Raw genomic sequence first — 15,593 nt, 5'->3', positions numbered from 1 at the left:
TTGGAGATATCTCCAAGCCATACAGAGCCTGACATGCCATGCCGAAGACAGTGTTTGTGTGTATGTGTTGCGTGGACTCGCATGTTCATGCATGTGAGTTAGATTTGTGAGTTTCATCCTGTTTACCAGACAGTGTGTGTGTGTGTGGGGGGGGGCATTTCTCAATTTCATTTATCTTGAATTTAAACCAAAATGTGAGTGGGTGTCTCAACACTGTGTGGTGTGGTTTGGTGGACCGATATGCTCAGCATCAGAATAGGTCAAGGTGACCTGGCTCTCACTCTCCTACACAACCCAAGCTGTGTTTTGCATTCTTCTTTGAATGAATGCAATTTATAATTCCTATAATTAGATCCATCACTGCTAACTGACTTTCACTTTCATTATGTAGTCTCACAGAAAATGAAAATGTTTGACCAAAGTGCAAATGAGCTTCATGAATTATACAGTGCAACATTTAAATAATGGAGAGAGAGAGAGAAAAAAAAAAAAACGGGATAACTGAGAAACACAAATTCACCCGAGTGTAAAAAGTTGGACCTAAAGATTTCTGACGCGAGGTTTTAGCTCACAGAAAGAAACAGATAGATGGAGAGAGGAGGGGAAGGGGGGAGATTAGGGGTTAGGAGGTTTCCTTTCTCTTTGTGTCCGTCTTTGCCAGCTCCTTGTTTTGTGCTTCAGCCTCCAGCAGATCTTTTCTGAGTGCATGAACGACTTGTCCCAACCAGGACACACACGTGTTGGGCCGTCTCCAGCCACTGCTCAAGTGTCTGAAACACACAAAGTTACATGCAATAGGTGAAAGTATGTCTCATTGTAATGCATACAAACAAATGACTTTCATGTTTATGCTGTTTTACACAGTAGAATAAAATGTCACAAATTCCATGTGCTTCCATTCTCAGTCTCTCACACAAATCCAGCCGCACTCTACAGACCTTTAACTAACTGTACTAGCCACCACACTGTACACTGGTCATCACTCCAGTGTGCTTTTCCCTCTGAGAGCATGGGGTCACTGTAACATCGACCTCATGGTCAAACACTTGAACATAAAAAGTGAAATATTGCTGTTGTTCCGGAGACATTCCTGGTTTTATGGCATGTGCTTCCTTTTTCATCCAGCATTGTTAACTCTTTATCGTGCAGATTCAGTAAATCACTGATGACGAATGATGATAAGTTTCTACTGGAACTTTGTAAAAGGGGAGTTGATCTGACAGACAAACAGGTGGGAACACGAAATATTATATAATGAGTTAAGCAAATCAAAGTGTAAATAGGTGAACAACCTGACAGCTAAAACAGGGATGTGTATAGGCTATCCAGACATGATTAGTTATTAGAAACCAGCAGGCAGAAAAACTAGACGGCACAAACACTGGATGAAATATGAGAAACTCTTTGCACAACCACCCACTCGCGGTCTTTGTCTCTCTGCTGTGATGTTCAGATGACATCAGCATACCGGCAGAGGGCTAATTTAACTGAAAACGAAAGTGAGAGTTGGACCATGATTAAAAGGGTGGAGAGATCAGGAAAGGAGAGGCAGAAGGAGAACAGCAGACAAAGGATCTCTCTCCTATCTGAATCAGAGAAAACACACTGAGGTGAGTCCCTGCATACATTTATTTCAATCTTCTCCTTTCACTCCCTTTATTGTCACTGCACAGTGTACAACAGGGTTCATTTTCAGAGAGTTAGACTGACTGTTCGCAGCTATGTGGGGATTTTTTCCCGGCTGTGCACATGAGGATCAGACAGCATCATTGTGCAACTGGAAACCCACATAAACTCAGGCGAGGCTGTGAACTCCACAACCTGCAGCTTCATTGAGCTGTCAGGGTCAGATCATGTACATTATATTCATATACAGCAGCATAAATTACAACTGGAGACACCTTTCATACAGGGCAGCTGTAGACTGTATTGTACTTATGATATAGACTGTATTTACAAAGACAAGTACAGAGACCAGGCTGAATTGTAGAGCCTTTTCTAACCTTGTCTATACCTGCCCGAATCTCTTTATCACGGATATTAATGAGAAGCTGAAGCTGATCAAACCGTGTCTTCGGGCTATTTCAATATGTGTGTATACATTTCATCTAACTGGACATTTACTTCATTGGAGCTCCATTACATTTCAATGCACCGTAGAAATGATTTAATTGAGTGAGAGTGTGAAAGCATACATCTACTAACTACAGAGTTTGAACACCATCTAAATAACTGAACAGGGTTGGGGGGGAAGGGGAGGGTTCGGCAACCCTTAAAAGCTGGGGGCTATGAAAGGAGAAGCAAGAAATCATTCGCATAAACATTTACACACACGCACGCACGCACACACACTATTTACTATGCAAACATAGTCCTGGAAAATGAACTGAAGGAATCACAAACAGCTGATGACCTGTATTTTGCCAGGACTCTATGATAAAAACTCTTTGAGTCCTACATATTGTTGAAAAATAAGCTCAAGGACAAAGACACAAGATCTTAAGGTTGATAAGCCTACTGTGAATCTCCTCATGTCTCTCTAGTGGAAATTTCCCATTATCTATGTCTGTCCACACCCCTGTCAGCGGTGACACAACACCTGGAGGCTATTTCTTATAACAGGATGGGCAAAAATAAAATCTTTGATGCCACTGAGCCAGATGTTCAACATTTCAGCCCACAGAGAGTGGAGAGGATCTGTGCAATTCAGGCTAAATTTGGGCTTTTTAAAGTCTCAGTACTTTCCCCTGAAAATCTAAGCCCACACCTCTGGTTTGATTCTGTCACGCATTTCTCAATTGGTAGAAGCTCTGATGGGACAAATGATGGTGGTTGTAAAGTAATCTAAACAATTTTCTGTTGTTAATTTATATAAGAACCTGTAACTTTACAGTAACTTTAGAGAAAACATTAAACATTTTTGTACATGACCACCACATTGCTTGATTAAACTGGGTTTATAATGTTTTCTTGGTTGACCAGTCCCACACACTGGGCGACTGAAACACCTGTTTGTATAAAAGCTTCCCTGACACGATGACTGTCCCCCGACAGATGCAGTGCCTCCGAGATCAGGATGCGCTCATCCCCCGGCCTCGTGGGAATTTGCCCAAGGTGTGTGCTGTGGCGCTGGCTGCCACAACAATAGCAGGCATCGTGTTTCTGTCTCCTGAAAGGTTATTTGGCTGGGTTGCCATGGTAATACTCAAAATGACCCTTGGCCCTCTGCTGCATGGGCTGTGTCTGCTGGCAGAGGAGATGCTGTACCATTCAAACACAAGGTGAGAGATCAGAGCAGAGACAGATTGAAGCATTCAGTGCCTGTGGTCTGTTCTGCCTTCAGTAGCTAAAGCGTCCAGCTACAGAAAACTTTTGTGTGACTTTGCTTTTAAGTTGTTCTAATTGAATGTGGATCAGTGATGATGAGTTAAGTCAAACCAACAGACTATTACACCCCATCTCAGCTCTAGCTTGTTTTATCATCTTCCAGCTCATTGTTTTGGCCTAAATTATCTTAAAGCTGTTATTGTTGGCTGACTACCAAGTTGCCAAAGGCAAATTTCCACTGTGTTTTTAAACCATTGAACAATAAAGTCTTCTTATCTTATCTTATCTTATCTTATCTTATCTTATCTTGATCTTAAAGAGGACATACTATGGAAATATCACTTTTGAATGCTCTTTAACATACAGTAGCTACATTTGGGTGTTTGGCCTTCCAGCCCCCAAAATGTGAGAATTGACCAAAAAGAAACATTTTTGTAATTTACAGTTCTCCTGAGGTTGAAATCCATGTGGCTTTAGGAGCTGTTCCCTCAGTTGTCATTCAAAGATGTCATTAGTTTTCTAATTTGCATTATAACCCCCCCCCCCCCTACCTGTGTGAGTACTGGTAAATTTGCATTTAAAGGGACAGGCACTGAAATCAGCCATTCTGAACAGGATTATTTTGATGTTTGATCCTTGGGGTAATTTGATCGAAGCATGTCACAGACACCTGGGTCATTTTAATTTGTGAACTATAAGGAAAAGACTAAAGTGAACGTTCACCAGTCCAGCAGGGACAATCGTACCTCTATCCCATGTTATTCATTTGATTTTACCAGGTACCGAGGTCGAGGGTTTCTGAGCCACCTGCTGCCAGCCTGTGGTTTGGGTGGTAAGACCCTGCTGGCTGCTGGACTGGCAGCCCTGCTGCTCTACGTGGACGGACATCCTCTGAAACATGAAGGCCACTACTGGAAACTCCTCTTCCTGAGCTCGGCTCTTTATGCATTGTTTAAAAGCCTTGGAGTCCTGGTGAGGTCCAGACCTGACACACACACACACACACCAATTTGACTGCACATCCAGACTGCCACTATAGTTTGAAGACATTCTACCGCATTTTATATAAAACACAATAGTTTGTGCTTTATGAAATGGTAATTCGGAGTACAGTAATGCATAGGAAATAGGATACAACATTGAAAAACAGTGACATAGACCTTTATAATAAAGACATAAAGACACCATCTAATGTTTCCTGGCCATAGCTAATCTTCATCTGTACTGACCATAGTACTGTCCTTAAAGAATTGTATAGTTTAGTATAATCAATACTATAATATAATTCATTCTTCACAGAACCTGGCTGCATTATGAATTCAACTCATTTAGCTGTCTCTGTCTGCTGTGTTTTCTAAAAATATGCAGAGGAAAGGGCAGCCTGGGTGCAGGGATGCCCTTTCCTTTTACCTCCTGGGCAGAGGTGAGGTGTTGTTACATCCTTCCTTCCAGCTGTTCATGTGGTTGATGTGCAGGCTCCGTCTGAGGTGGAGGTGTCGGACATCTGTGAGGAGAGGAAGATGAATGTGGCCCACGGCCTGGCCTGGTCCTTTTACCTGGGTTACCTGCAACTGGTGCTGCCACGTCAGTAACATCAAAACACTCACACACACACACACACACACACACACACACACAATGTATATTTAGTTTGTCCTCTTTTTCTTTCTACTTATTATGTTGTGGATCCATGACATGTGATTAGTTTAGATTTATACACTATCTCTAACTTTTTTTTTGTATTAACCCTGTGGGTTAGGGTTATTATTCTATAGATATGAGTGTGCATAAAATGAACAGGTACAATTGATCAAATGGTTAAATTGTGTGTATAATCCAGGTTTGGAGGATTCCATCGCATCATTTCGTGACACACATAAGGCCACCGCTCACCTCTGGGGTCGTGGGTCCAAGAAGCTGCTAATCCTGATTCCCCTCAACGCCAACATCTCCCATAAACTGAAGGACGAGGACGACCACATTCACTTTGACGACAACCTGTCCGACAACGAGATAGACAGGGCTGGGGTCCGGAGCCGGGTTTACAAGCACAGCGTCTACACTGTCTTTGACGAGCAGAGGAAGGTGGGTGAGGATGTAGATCAACAGTGTGATGGCTTCTCACAGATTAGACTTCAGGTTGATGATCAGTGATCTGTATGAGATGACAGGTAGATACCGAAACAAACGTTTCTCCTCTCAGGTTCAGAGTAGGAGTCAATATTGAAAAAGTAAATCTACTCCGGCTCAGTGTCAGTCTGGGCTGATTTGTTCTCCTTTGATCATCCTGGTAAAGACTACACAGCTTAAATGTGATGGAGAGAGAGAGAGTCACAGTAAAGTGACAGACTCAAGGGACTGTTCCGGTACTTTATTTATTTATTTCTAATATTTCATGATGGCACGTCGCTGTGTTCTATATTCAATGTTTTTGATGTAGCAAATCTAACAGTGATTGTGCTCAGAACTGGCTCTGTATTTTAGTCGGGGGAGGGGAAGTTTGGGGCTTCATAAAAACATCCTGTGTTTCATGTCAGAACAAAAATAGCCACCAGTTATTTCAAAGTGATCACCAGAACAATGTTCTGGCTGTGTTTTTCACTACACAGAGTAAAATGATGATCAATGTTAGGCTTTTACTCCAATACACTAAAGTACAAGTTTGAGATGCCTGTTTATTTTTATAATCCTACCCAGGTTCTACCCAGAGGGAAATATTGTACTCGGGACTTTGTTGTATTTATCTGAATGTTACTGTAGTTTTACATATAAAGTGTAATTATGTGGCTGTGGATTAATTAAATGGCCATTATCTTAATTATTCAGATAAATGCTGAATCTATGAAATATCAATAAAAGTCCAGTATGCTTCATTATTACATCTTCAAATGTTTGCATCACATCCTGCAACACAGTCATGTAATGAGACTATAATTTATGCGATAATACTTTCATTTCTAAGAGATTTGGGTTTTTCATTTGAAGTATATTTTTTGGGCTCTTTGCCTTTAATTGATACAATAGTTGAAAGAGAGACAAGAAATGGGGAGGCAGAGAAGGGGAGAATGACATGCAGCAAAGGGCCACCAGATTATGGACTTGAATCGGGGCCGGCTGCAGTGAGGACTGTAGCTTCTCAACCCACTGAGCTACAGTATATACGCCCTGTTTTTGTGCTTATTAATGCAACACAAAAAATGTAGGATCAGCAGTTTGTCAGCGGACATTAGCAAACTTTAGACTTTCTCACTTGACTTGTCTCAATGAAAACTCTTCTGAAAACTTTTTGCCTATTAATTATTACTGTTGAAAATCATTTCATATTGTTGTGTTGCAGCTTTGACTCAGGTTTGACTGAGCTAAACTATGACTGCCTGACTATATCACTGTTGAATCTATTGGCTCATCAATGAAAGGCATGAGTTTACAATGAGATTAAAACAAAAACCAAAACAGTCGCTACATAAGGTGCCTCCCCTGCGTGGTGTGAGTACCACCTCCTGGTTAAACCTGAGAACTCAGCAGTGGAGGACGAATGCGCTGCAGAACAGTAACAGCACCATCTACCTGTAAAATACAGTAATCAAACATTTCTGATGCTGAAGTGCCACATGCTTTTAAACGATTGTCCAGGAAATAACTCACCAACTGCTTTTTTTTTTTAGGTCTGTGTTACATGTGTGTGTGTTTATGTCTCTGCAGGCCCATCAGTGTGTGGTGGAGTACGCTACGCCCCTGCTGACGCTCTACAGGATGTCCCAGGAGAGCAGTGCAGGCTTTGGGGAGCCTGAGCGCAGGCAGCAGGTCCTGCTCTTCTTCAGGACCCTGCAGGACATCCTGGAGCAGTCGCTGGAGTGTCGCAACCGCTACACACTCATCCTCCTCAATGGTATGAACTGTTGGCATGTGCGTGTGTGTCTGGGGGGGGGTTATTGTTTATTGGATCCCCATTAGTTGTTAGTTGTTTGTAGTATTCTTCCTGGGGTCCCTAAAAAGCAAGACAAATAACAGTTCCTATACAATGTTCCCAAAATAGAAATCACAAAAAATAAAAAATACCAAATAAAATAACAAACAAATAATTAAATTATTCCCATAAAAAACTCAGATCATAGAATAAAAATACTTAGATGACTAGGCAAATATGAGTATATGTATATGCATACATCCATAACGTGTGTATGCACACACCCACTCACACACATCAAATTCCTACAGGCACATATTAAACATTCACATGCACCATGCATACACAGTACAAGTATATACATACATAGTACAAGCACCTACACATACTGTATGTACGTACACACACATACACAGACACATTCAGAGATCAGCTCATTAAGAGCTGTCTCTATACTGGGCACAGACTGCTTTTAAGGGCATGGTTTCAGGTTTTTAGCTGATCCACTGACCCACAGGGAAGATTTGTGTATTTATATTTTAAAAAGGTTTTGTTACACAGCAGCCATGTACAACTAAAACAAAGAGTAGAGGTCACAAAAATTCACTTTGTGTGAGCTTCCACCTCTGTATTGGATGTGAGAAAAGTGGTTTCCCTATTTCGCTGAAATAGCGTGAGCAGAATAATTAAATGCCACGCTCAAACAAACCATACCTCATGTCTTCCTGTTCTTCCAGACGAGCAGGGGGATGACCCTCACTTCCTGTCCAAGGCCATCCTCAGACACCTGCAGCAGCAGGAGGCTGAGGAGTTCGACCTGACCCCTCTTCCTCAGCAGGAGGCGGAGCATCCTCTATCAAAGACTTCCAGTGCTCCTCCCAGCGCTCCTCCACTCATAAATGGAGAGTGGCACCATCCTGAGCCACTAAGCAGAGAGCCCACGCTCATGTTCAGCCTGGACAGACCTCAACCTCTGAAGGAACCTGTTGAAGACACCGACCATTATTGACATGAAGGAAATGATCACTGTACTCCGTGTCTGTCATGTTACATTTCTTTAATTATAATAAATGTTCCATGTACAGACTCTGAGTGTCAGCTGAATTAAAAAAAATCAATAACAAAATGTGTGTTAATTTGACCTGTGCCATTATGAATGACTTGGTTTATTTTCATTTTCAATTGTACTTGTTCCATGCATGGGCCTTTTCAATTCATACATTAGTGACAAAATGATCATAATTCACACATCCTATGGATGGAAAGGAGCAGGATGAAGAAAACTTTTTTTTTTCTGCCCCTTACTCAATTCATTTTGAAATTAGAAATAGACTATAGTTTGACAAAGACTGAGGAGCTGATGAATGGACCATCTATTATTGTGCTTAAAGCAGAAGTAAGCGGCATGTTTGTGTTAATATAAGTCTTAAATAGTTATATCTTCCGACAGCAATCACTTATATAGAGTGTTTGGTCTGAAACACGGGTCTGTCAGTCACTCTGCTCTGCTGTAAGCCGAGGAGAAAACTTTCCTTGTATCCTACAACCTTTATCCAATGAGGAGAGAGAACGGCATAAAGGGGCGGTCCTCTCTGTGTGTGCAGCCAAGGGATGCGCGTGAATGTGGTGACGTAGGGACGAGGGCGGGGACTGCTAACTCCATCGGCTGACAGGAAGTTAGCCAAAATGACCGGATCGCTTACTTCTGCTTTAATTACAGTAATAAAAAAAAAACAATATGTCCTCACTTATCTTTAGTCCACTGCGCTGACATTGAAACGTGTGGTGGTAAAACCCTGGACAGAGTGTACAGGTGTTGGAGGTTGTTGTTCCCAGGGGAGTTAGTCATCCTCCTTCCTGCTTCACAGAACAGGACGTGACCTTCTGTCAACATTAACCCTGTCCAGTTAATAAACAGTCACATACTGTATGGAGATTAAATGCTTCACAGTGTTTAAAGCTTAGTGTCGATTCCTGAGACTTTTATTGTGAAATATAAAGACTTTCTTATTCTGACAGAAAATTGCCATGACTGGTGGAAAAAGAAAGTCAAATGTACAGAAAGTCCTGAAGGCAGCAGATAAAGACACGGTGTTCAAGAGAGTGGAGGTTGGAGGAATACACAGACGAGAGTGTGTTTTATGACTGCATAAACAAAAGAAGCAGTCACAGACACCTGACACCACGCCTGCTTATCTGCATCTCACATGTACTCACACACTCACACACACACCTCATGACCCACAGCAGTGCAGCTGAAACAGCTCGCTGAAGTTGCATCAGATATGTTAACAATCTGACGTCTCCACGGAGCAGAGGTGAGAGGGACAGAGGCATCTGCTCCAGACCACAATGCCTTAGCAACGGCTTCTGAGAGTGCAGATTCAGATGGTATCATTATGCATGTTGTAGCTTGAGGATTAAGAACAAGATAGAAATCGAACAATGGAGCATGAGCTGCACTGAGCATGAAGAAGGTTTATTGGGTCAGCACGTAGCTGTGGTTCCCAGTCCACCACTTCTTTTGTAATTCTTTGTATTTCAACCTCTCAGTCGGGAAAATGCTTCCTATGACTCAGAACTCGTCCTCTTTGGTTGAGCTGCTCATAACGCTCATCACAGAGGTCAGGCCGTGGGAAGAACAGTCTGAACGGGAGAAGTTCAACATCTACTTGTCAGTTTTTACACAAATCAGGTGGATTTTGTTTGTTTGCTTTAAATAGAATCAAGTTGATTTCAGTCTTGATGCTAAGCTACGCTAATTCCTCTCAATCCACACACATTACCCACACACAATGCAGCTGACGATTCTCGGTAACAAGCTTTCTTTTCTTCATTTCATTTTACAGTAACCTGAAATCCTTCTGGGTTTTTCTTGCTGTTATTTGAAGCCATCTGTTTTTGCTTTCACAATTTCTAATGTTATTAATAATAGTTTCACATTTGATTAGATAGGTTCCACTAATATTCAGTGTATTTCATATTTTAGTGTATTCACAATCATTTAAGTTCATGAGGCCAGTGAAACATTTTTAAAATAGAATAAATAATATGTTAAAAAGGGAAAGCACTAATAAAAGGTTTGTCTATTATTATTTGAAAAAAGTTCTGGTTGGGAATTTATCCATGTAACATGTAACCAGTATGTAACCAGTCACATGAACAGAGTTTTCTGAGGGTGTGGCTGATGCATTGTGGGTGACGTGATGTTATTTTGAACATCTGTGTATAATGTTGTTACTCTTGTCATATGGACAATGTGATATCTGTATGAAACATGCATTACTACATCTGCACCATGCACAGTGTGGACCTTGAGTGTTTTTAACACATTTGATGACTTTATCTGACACAGGTAACATGAGTGTGTATGTGTCAATAACATGAGCCCATGAGGACGATGATGTGTATTAGAGGGAGCGCGTGTTTTGAACACGTTCCCTCCTTGTTATCAGGACTTGAAAAAAACAATACTGCAGACATGTGAGTTATAGCGGACAGGTCTGACCTGTTCTCCATGAAAACAACACATCGCAGCCAGCTGACATCAGATCAGCTGACACTGAGAACGATGGATGGATAACACTGGCACTATTGTGACTGAGTTTACACAGAGCAGGACGCAGGCTGTTTACTGAGGTAGACTTTAGGAGAGCTGAGCTCATCTGAACAAGTGATAAATCTGATGGGTGACGAGATCCATGAAAAACTAAACCTGCTGCGACCGCCCGGCAACACTCACGGCTCAGTTTGTTATCATTGTTCAAGATGAGGCTGAAAATTCAACTTTTCTATGCATTAGAGGAGAAATTCATGTGCAGCACACACACACACACACACACACACGCACTCACTATTGGTTTAGGCAGTGAGTGTATACTGTAACCACACAGTGTAGTTCCCCGGCCTTTCTGCTGAAACACACTTCCTCCTTGGTGGGGAGCTTGTCTGACGACAGCCTCAGGTCTAAATGTGATTGGTCAGCAGCTGTGATGTCACAGCAGGGAAATTTCCCAAGAAGGTGAGTCAGGCAAGAAGTTAACCTGCAGGAGCTGTCTTCCTACTGAGTCTCTTCTCACGTCAGGCTAGCTTTACGTGTGTGTGTGTGTGTGTGTGTGTGTGTGTGTTATGGTAACAGAATGAAAGAGACATTATACAACAGATTTTACCATTAATACAGTTAATATAAAACACTCAGTAGGCTATATGATGTTTACAATGATTGAGCCTTAGACTAAAAAAAAGAGATTAAGTTAATCTGGCCCAGAGATTAGACCTGGGTCAAGACCACAAAGCCCCTAAAAGTGAAATCTTCTCTTCAGACTTATTAAAAGTGGCTGAGGAAACAGGAAGAGTAGTAGAGGAGATAAAGAAAAGAGGAACATGTAGCCAGATATGATATTCACATGAAAAGTGTAGGCTGCTACCTTCCAGTGAGAACAGCTGCTGTCAGTCACTGCTTTACTGGACTTAACTTGGTTGTGTTATCTCCTGTTTTATTCTGTTTATAGATTTATTGTGCCTGGACATTAATAATCAATAATTAATGCAGTGGCGGAAGATAGGCTACCGTGCACAAATCTACACATCTGACGGAGACGTAAAAACACACTCGGGTGTTTGGTGGAAACGCTCCTGATGCTCGACCAGGTGTGAGTGTGAGTGAGCAGCATGTGTCAGAACATGTGACTCACCTGTGAGTAAGGCCGGGCTCACAACACCTGTCTAGACCCGATGTGCCCTCACACACACACAGCCTCACAGTCAAGTCAGTACACTAGAAGCAAATATGAAAGCTAGAATTAATGGGAAGTTACATCAAGATTAACTGATGTGACATTTATAACCAGACCGAAAATTTGATGGAAGTCGTATTTTTTCTCAATGAAATCTTTGATCAGGCCTAATATGTATTACCTTTCACTCTATTCATCAGAGAGGTCATTTTCAGAGAGGAATAGCACGGATAAGCATGTGTACTAATTCATTAATTACAAACAATTATTTAACATTAAGTTCTTTTAAAATAGGCCTACGTGTTTATTCACCATTTATGAGCAGGTAGTAAACTCTGGTCTGTAGCAGCCCACAGCTTCAGGGAGTCTGAGGACTGGGGAACTTCTTTGCCCTTAGGCGATCAATTAATGCTGTTGTTAAATAAAAAGAAACAGGTGGGGCGACTCTGACTACCCCCATGTCTGAACTTAAGATTTAAAGAGATTGCATTCATGATCCCAGGCTGGACAACACCCCGCCTGAGGAGATCCAGACACATAAACATATTCAGCATAATAAAGCTGCCAGCAGGAAATATGGATGAATGGTTTGAATTTCAGACACAGACAGATTCACCTCTAAAAACTTTTGTTACCTTTTTGTGCAGCTGCTATGTCCTATCATCACTGCGGCAAAGCCAACAAAAAAAAAATCTGTTATCTTTTTCAAAATTTGGTGGCTTCATTACCCACAATGCAACTCCACAGTCAGTTGGTCTGGAGATTCAGGTGTGTTAGGCTATAGTAGTAGTAGTGAATAATGGGCAGTTGCTGGTTAAAACCATTACCCACAGTGCCACTGTAGCCTGGAGCTTCTTTTATATTTATGCAAAACTCATCAGCTTAAACCACCTTTGAGGTAAAAAGCGTCACACAGCTCTGTCTGCAACCACTGAAAGCTTCATGACAGAGCATGAGTCATGAGGTAACTTTACACCTGGAAACAAACTTCTGATAGGTAAAATCAACAGCGTTCCCTTTCAAATATAGCTACACATGTCCTCAAATAGAAACAGTTCATATCAATTCATTAACCACAGCAGTAAGATGATTAAAATAATGAATTAATCTAATTAATCTAGAGCCTTGTTAAAGAGCATGTCTCCTCTGAGAGTGCGCCCACTGCACATGATTTTATAAACTCCATTATATTAGTCACTGGCTGGTAGATTTCCCTACAGTGCAAGTTCCCATGAATTTTATTAGATTTTAATTACATTAATAATCATATATATCATTATATTTTTTAACTTAAGATCAAAAAAGCCGAACAGAAATTAGGCTATTATAACTGCATATTTTAAAGTAGCCTAGTTTCTGGAAATTTATATTTATCTATTTATCTTTTGTTGTTTTGTTGTTCATTTTGGCTATTTTATTCTTTTTATTTTCAGGCAATGTTAGTTAGTTGAAGTTAATTAACTTAAAGTTTACCAACCACGTGAAAACCAAGACTAATACGCTATAATTCCTGGAACCTCTGATGAAACCAAAGTGTAGAAACGCATTCCTAATGGGAAGTCCTCCCAGGTTTCACCATTTATTCTATAATTGATTATCACTTAGTTTTTTCGCTGTGTCAGATCTGCTCTGAGTCCAGCTCGGTGGCTGATGAAATAAAAAGACACATCCATCAGTAAAACTGCAGCGGTTGTGACATGTTTGTATCTTGCAGTAATAGCTACTCTATACGTGCAGCCGCTCAGCTCACCTCGGTGTAATGTCCCGACATGTTGCGTTAGTTCAGGAAGTTTCTCGGCTCCGCCCACACGCAGCGCTCAGCTGATGCAACCGGCGGCTGCCCGGTATAAAAGCCGCGGCCGCCGGCTCGAGGCTGCTCGTCTCAGCTGCTGACCTGATACATGGAGGAGACACCGACCGGACGTTTGGAGGAGACACCGGAGCTTTGTGAACAGGAATCGGGATGGTCTATACCACGGCTCTGCTCTTCGGACACGGGGTGCCGGTCCAGTCGGAGGAGGAAGGCGTCGTGGAGATGATCGGACGGTATCTGTCCCAGCTCACCGCCCCGGGCAGAAAGACCGGCTCAGGCCGGCGGGGCAGCGTCGAGAGCTGCGATGAGAGAGACACAAACTCGCCTTGTAAGTAGTTTTTAAAAAAGTTAAATGTTGCTTTGTCAGGAAACTACAAAGGGATCTTAGTTTAAAGGGTTCAGGCAATATTCAGTTCAAACTCTAACTTACAGTTAAGTAGCTAGTTAAATTTTGATGCGTTCACTGTAGCCTACGTTTCTGGGCAAATTGAATCGTAGGCAACTGGACTTGTATTGTCTGTAGGCTACCTATCTCAATATTGAATCTAGAACGACAATAGCCTATCAGGCAGAAGAACAAATACCGTAAACTAGCTGATGTGAGTGATGGGAAAGAGTCTGATGCAAGTGACTCAGGTGTTGGATCAGCTGATGACACCGGTGCTCCTCCCAGCTGCTGATCCAGAGTCAGCTCTCTGCTGACATGACAGATGAGCACATGATGAACCGTCAGGTCAGGGGTCAGCAGCACTACCACCAGGCTTCAGGGTAGATGTTCTTGTCAGTGGAGAGTGAGATGTTCTGTCTGTTCAACACACTGAGTTGATGCCACTTGTCCACTCACCTCCTCCTCCTCCTCCTCCTCCTCTCCTCCCTCAGTCTACAGCCTGGACGCCGGCCTGGAGCACGAGGAGCGCCTCCTCCAGCAGGACGTGACCCGCCGGATGGAGTGCTGTCTGACCGAGGCCAAGGCGTCCACCCTCCACTGCCAGGTGCTGCTGCTGCCCCACCACATGACCACCAAGGTCGGCCAGGACGTGGTCCGCTCCTCGGCCGACGAGCCCTGCGGCCTCCGTGGCGCCTCCATCCAAGTCTACGTGGAGTGTAAAGACGGCCTGAAGTCGGTGGGCAGCGTCCTCCCAGACCCCAGCGTCACCCCCACGTTTGAATTGTCTGTGATCTTCAGGGCGGACCAGGACGGTGGCTGGCCACCGCTCAAGCGCATCTTTGACATCAACAAGGTGCTGAAGCTGAGAGCAGAGTACCGGCTGGTGAAGAGGAAGCTGTACTCCTCCGCCAGTCCGGTCATCCATGACTTCCACTAGGGCCGAGGATGAGCCCTGTTCCACTGTTTACAACTTTATTAGTCTTTGAATGTTATTAAAAAGCAACATGCACAAAGTGTGATGTGCACTGGATAATGTTGGAGTGTGTGTTCCTGTTGTTGTGTAAGGAAGTGGATTGTTCTGTTCACTGTGTTATGTATGAATGTCTGAGAGCAGGAGGTTAAACTGCTTGTTTTCCTACACTGTGGCCAATGACGGCTGTATTTTGCACAACAGTTGAACGAGTGTAAACATGAAAACGTCCTCCTGGGAATGGGCGGGTCTCGCTCCTGGAGTGTGCCAAGCTTTTTCTACTGTCACTTTTGTTATTTATGAGACTGTAAAATAAAGAAATGTTGTTACACCACTACTTCATAGTCCTGTGTTCGTCTCAGTTAGTGTACCTGCTGCCGAGGGACGATGCAGCTGTTCCCACAGACACACACCGACCAGCATCCAGGAGCCTGCTGGTGCTGGTGCTTCAT

General features: G+C 42.6%; 2 protein-coding genes across 3 annotated transcripts; both read left to right on the top strand.

The window, feature by feature from the left end:
- The first annotated feature begins 1,352 nt into the window (after positions 1–1,352).
- sting1 (stimulator of interferon response cGAMP interactor 1) lies at positions 1,353–8,418 on the top strand. Of its 2 annotated transcripts, XM_085788465.1 has the most exons (7): positions 1,353–1,610; positions 3,055–3,281; positions 4,107–4,299; positions 4,803–4,911; positions 5,168–5,412; positions 7,030–7,216; positions 7,972–8,418. In XM_085788465.1, the coding sequence occupies exons 2-7, from the start codon at positions 3,055–3,057 to the stop codon at positions 8,241–8,243; spliced, it is 1,233 nt and encodes a 410-aa protein (XP_085644591.1). In that variant the 5' UTR covers positions 1,353–1,610; the 3' UTR covers positions 8,244–8,418. The 2 variants fall into 2 exon arrangements, with proteins under 2 accessions (XP_085644591.1, XP_085644590.1); XM_085788464.1 differs by lacking the exon at positions 1,353–1,610 and having other exon boundaries at positions 3,037–3,281; positions 7,972–8,341.
- A 5,427-nt stretch (positions 8,419–13,845) lies between these two features.
- LOC146980191 (DNA damage-inducible transcript 4-like protein) lies at positions 13,846–15,478 on the top strand. Its single transcript, XM_085788463.1, has 2 exons — positions 13,846–14,111; positions 14,663–15,478. Exons 1-2 carry the CDS (start codon positions 13,934–13,936, stop codon positions 15,106–15,108), a joined length of 624 nt encoding a protein of 207 aa, XP_085644589.1. The 5' UTR covers positions 13,846–13,933; the 3' UTR covers positions 15,109–15,478.
- Positions 15,479–15,593: the final 115 nt, after the last annotated feature.

The sequence above is a fragment of the Trachurus japonicus genome, chromosome 10, assembly GCF_045865225.1.
Source record: "Trachurus japonicus isolate A0001 chromosome 10, Traja_1.0".
In the NCBI taxonomy this organism is placed as follows: domain Eukaryota; kingdom Metazoa; phylum Chordata; class Actinopteri; order Carangiformes; family Carangidae; genus Trachurus; species Trachurus japonicus.
The sequence above is the reverse complement of the archived record's forward strand: the minus strand, read 5'-3'. Positions and strand labels throughout refer to the sequence as shown.

Excerpts from the sequence above, each read along its gene's own strand:
- sting1 (XM_085788464.1), top strand. The coding sequence starts at position 3,037 with ATGACTGTCCCCCGACAGATGCAGTGCCTCCGAGATCAGGATGCGCTC. Across the intron at positions 3,282-4,106 it reads CTGTACCATTCAAACACAAG|GTACCGAGGTCGAGGGTTTC; the intron begins GTGAGAGATCAG and ends TGATTTTACCAG. Across the intron at positions 7,217-7,971 it reads CACACTCATCCTCCTCAATG|ACGAGCAGGGGGATGACCCT; the intron begins GTATGAACTGTT and ends CTGTTCTTCCAG.
- LOC146980191 (XM_085788463.1), top strand. The coding sequence starts at position 13,934 with ATGGTCTATACCACGGCTCTGCTCTTCGGACACGGGGTGCCGGTCCAG. Across the intron at positions 14,112-14,662 it reads GAGAGACACAAACTCGCCTT|TCTACAGCCTGGACGCCGGC; the intron begins GTAAGTAGTTTT and ends CTCCTCCCTCAG.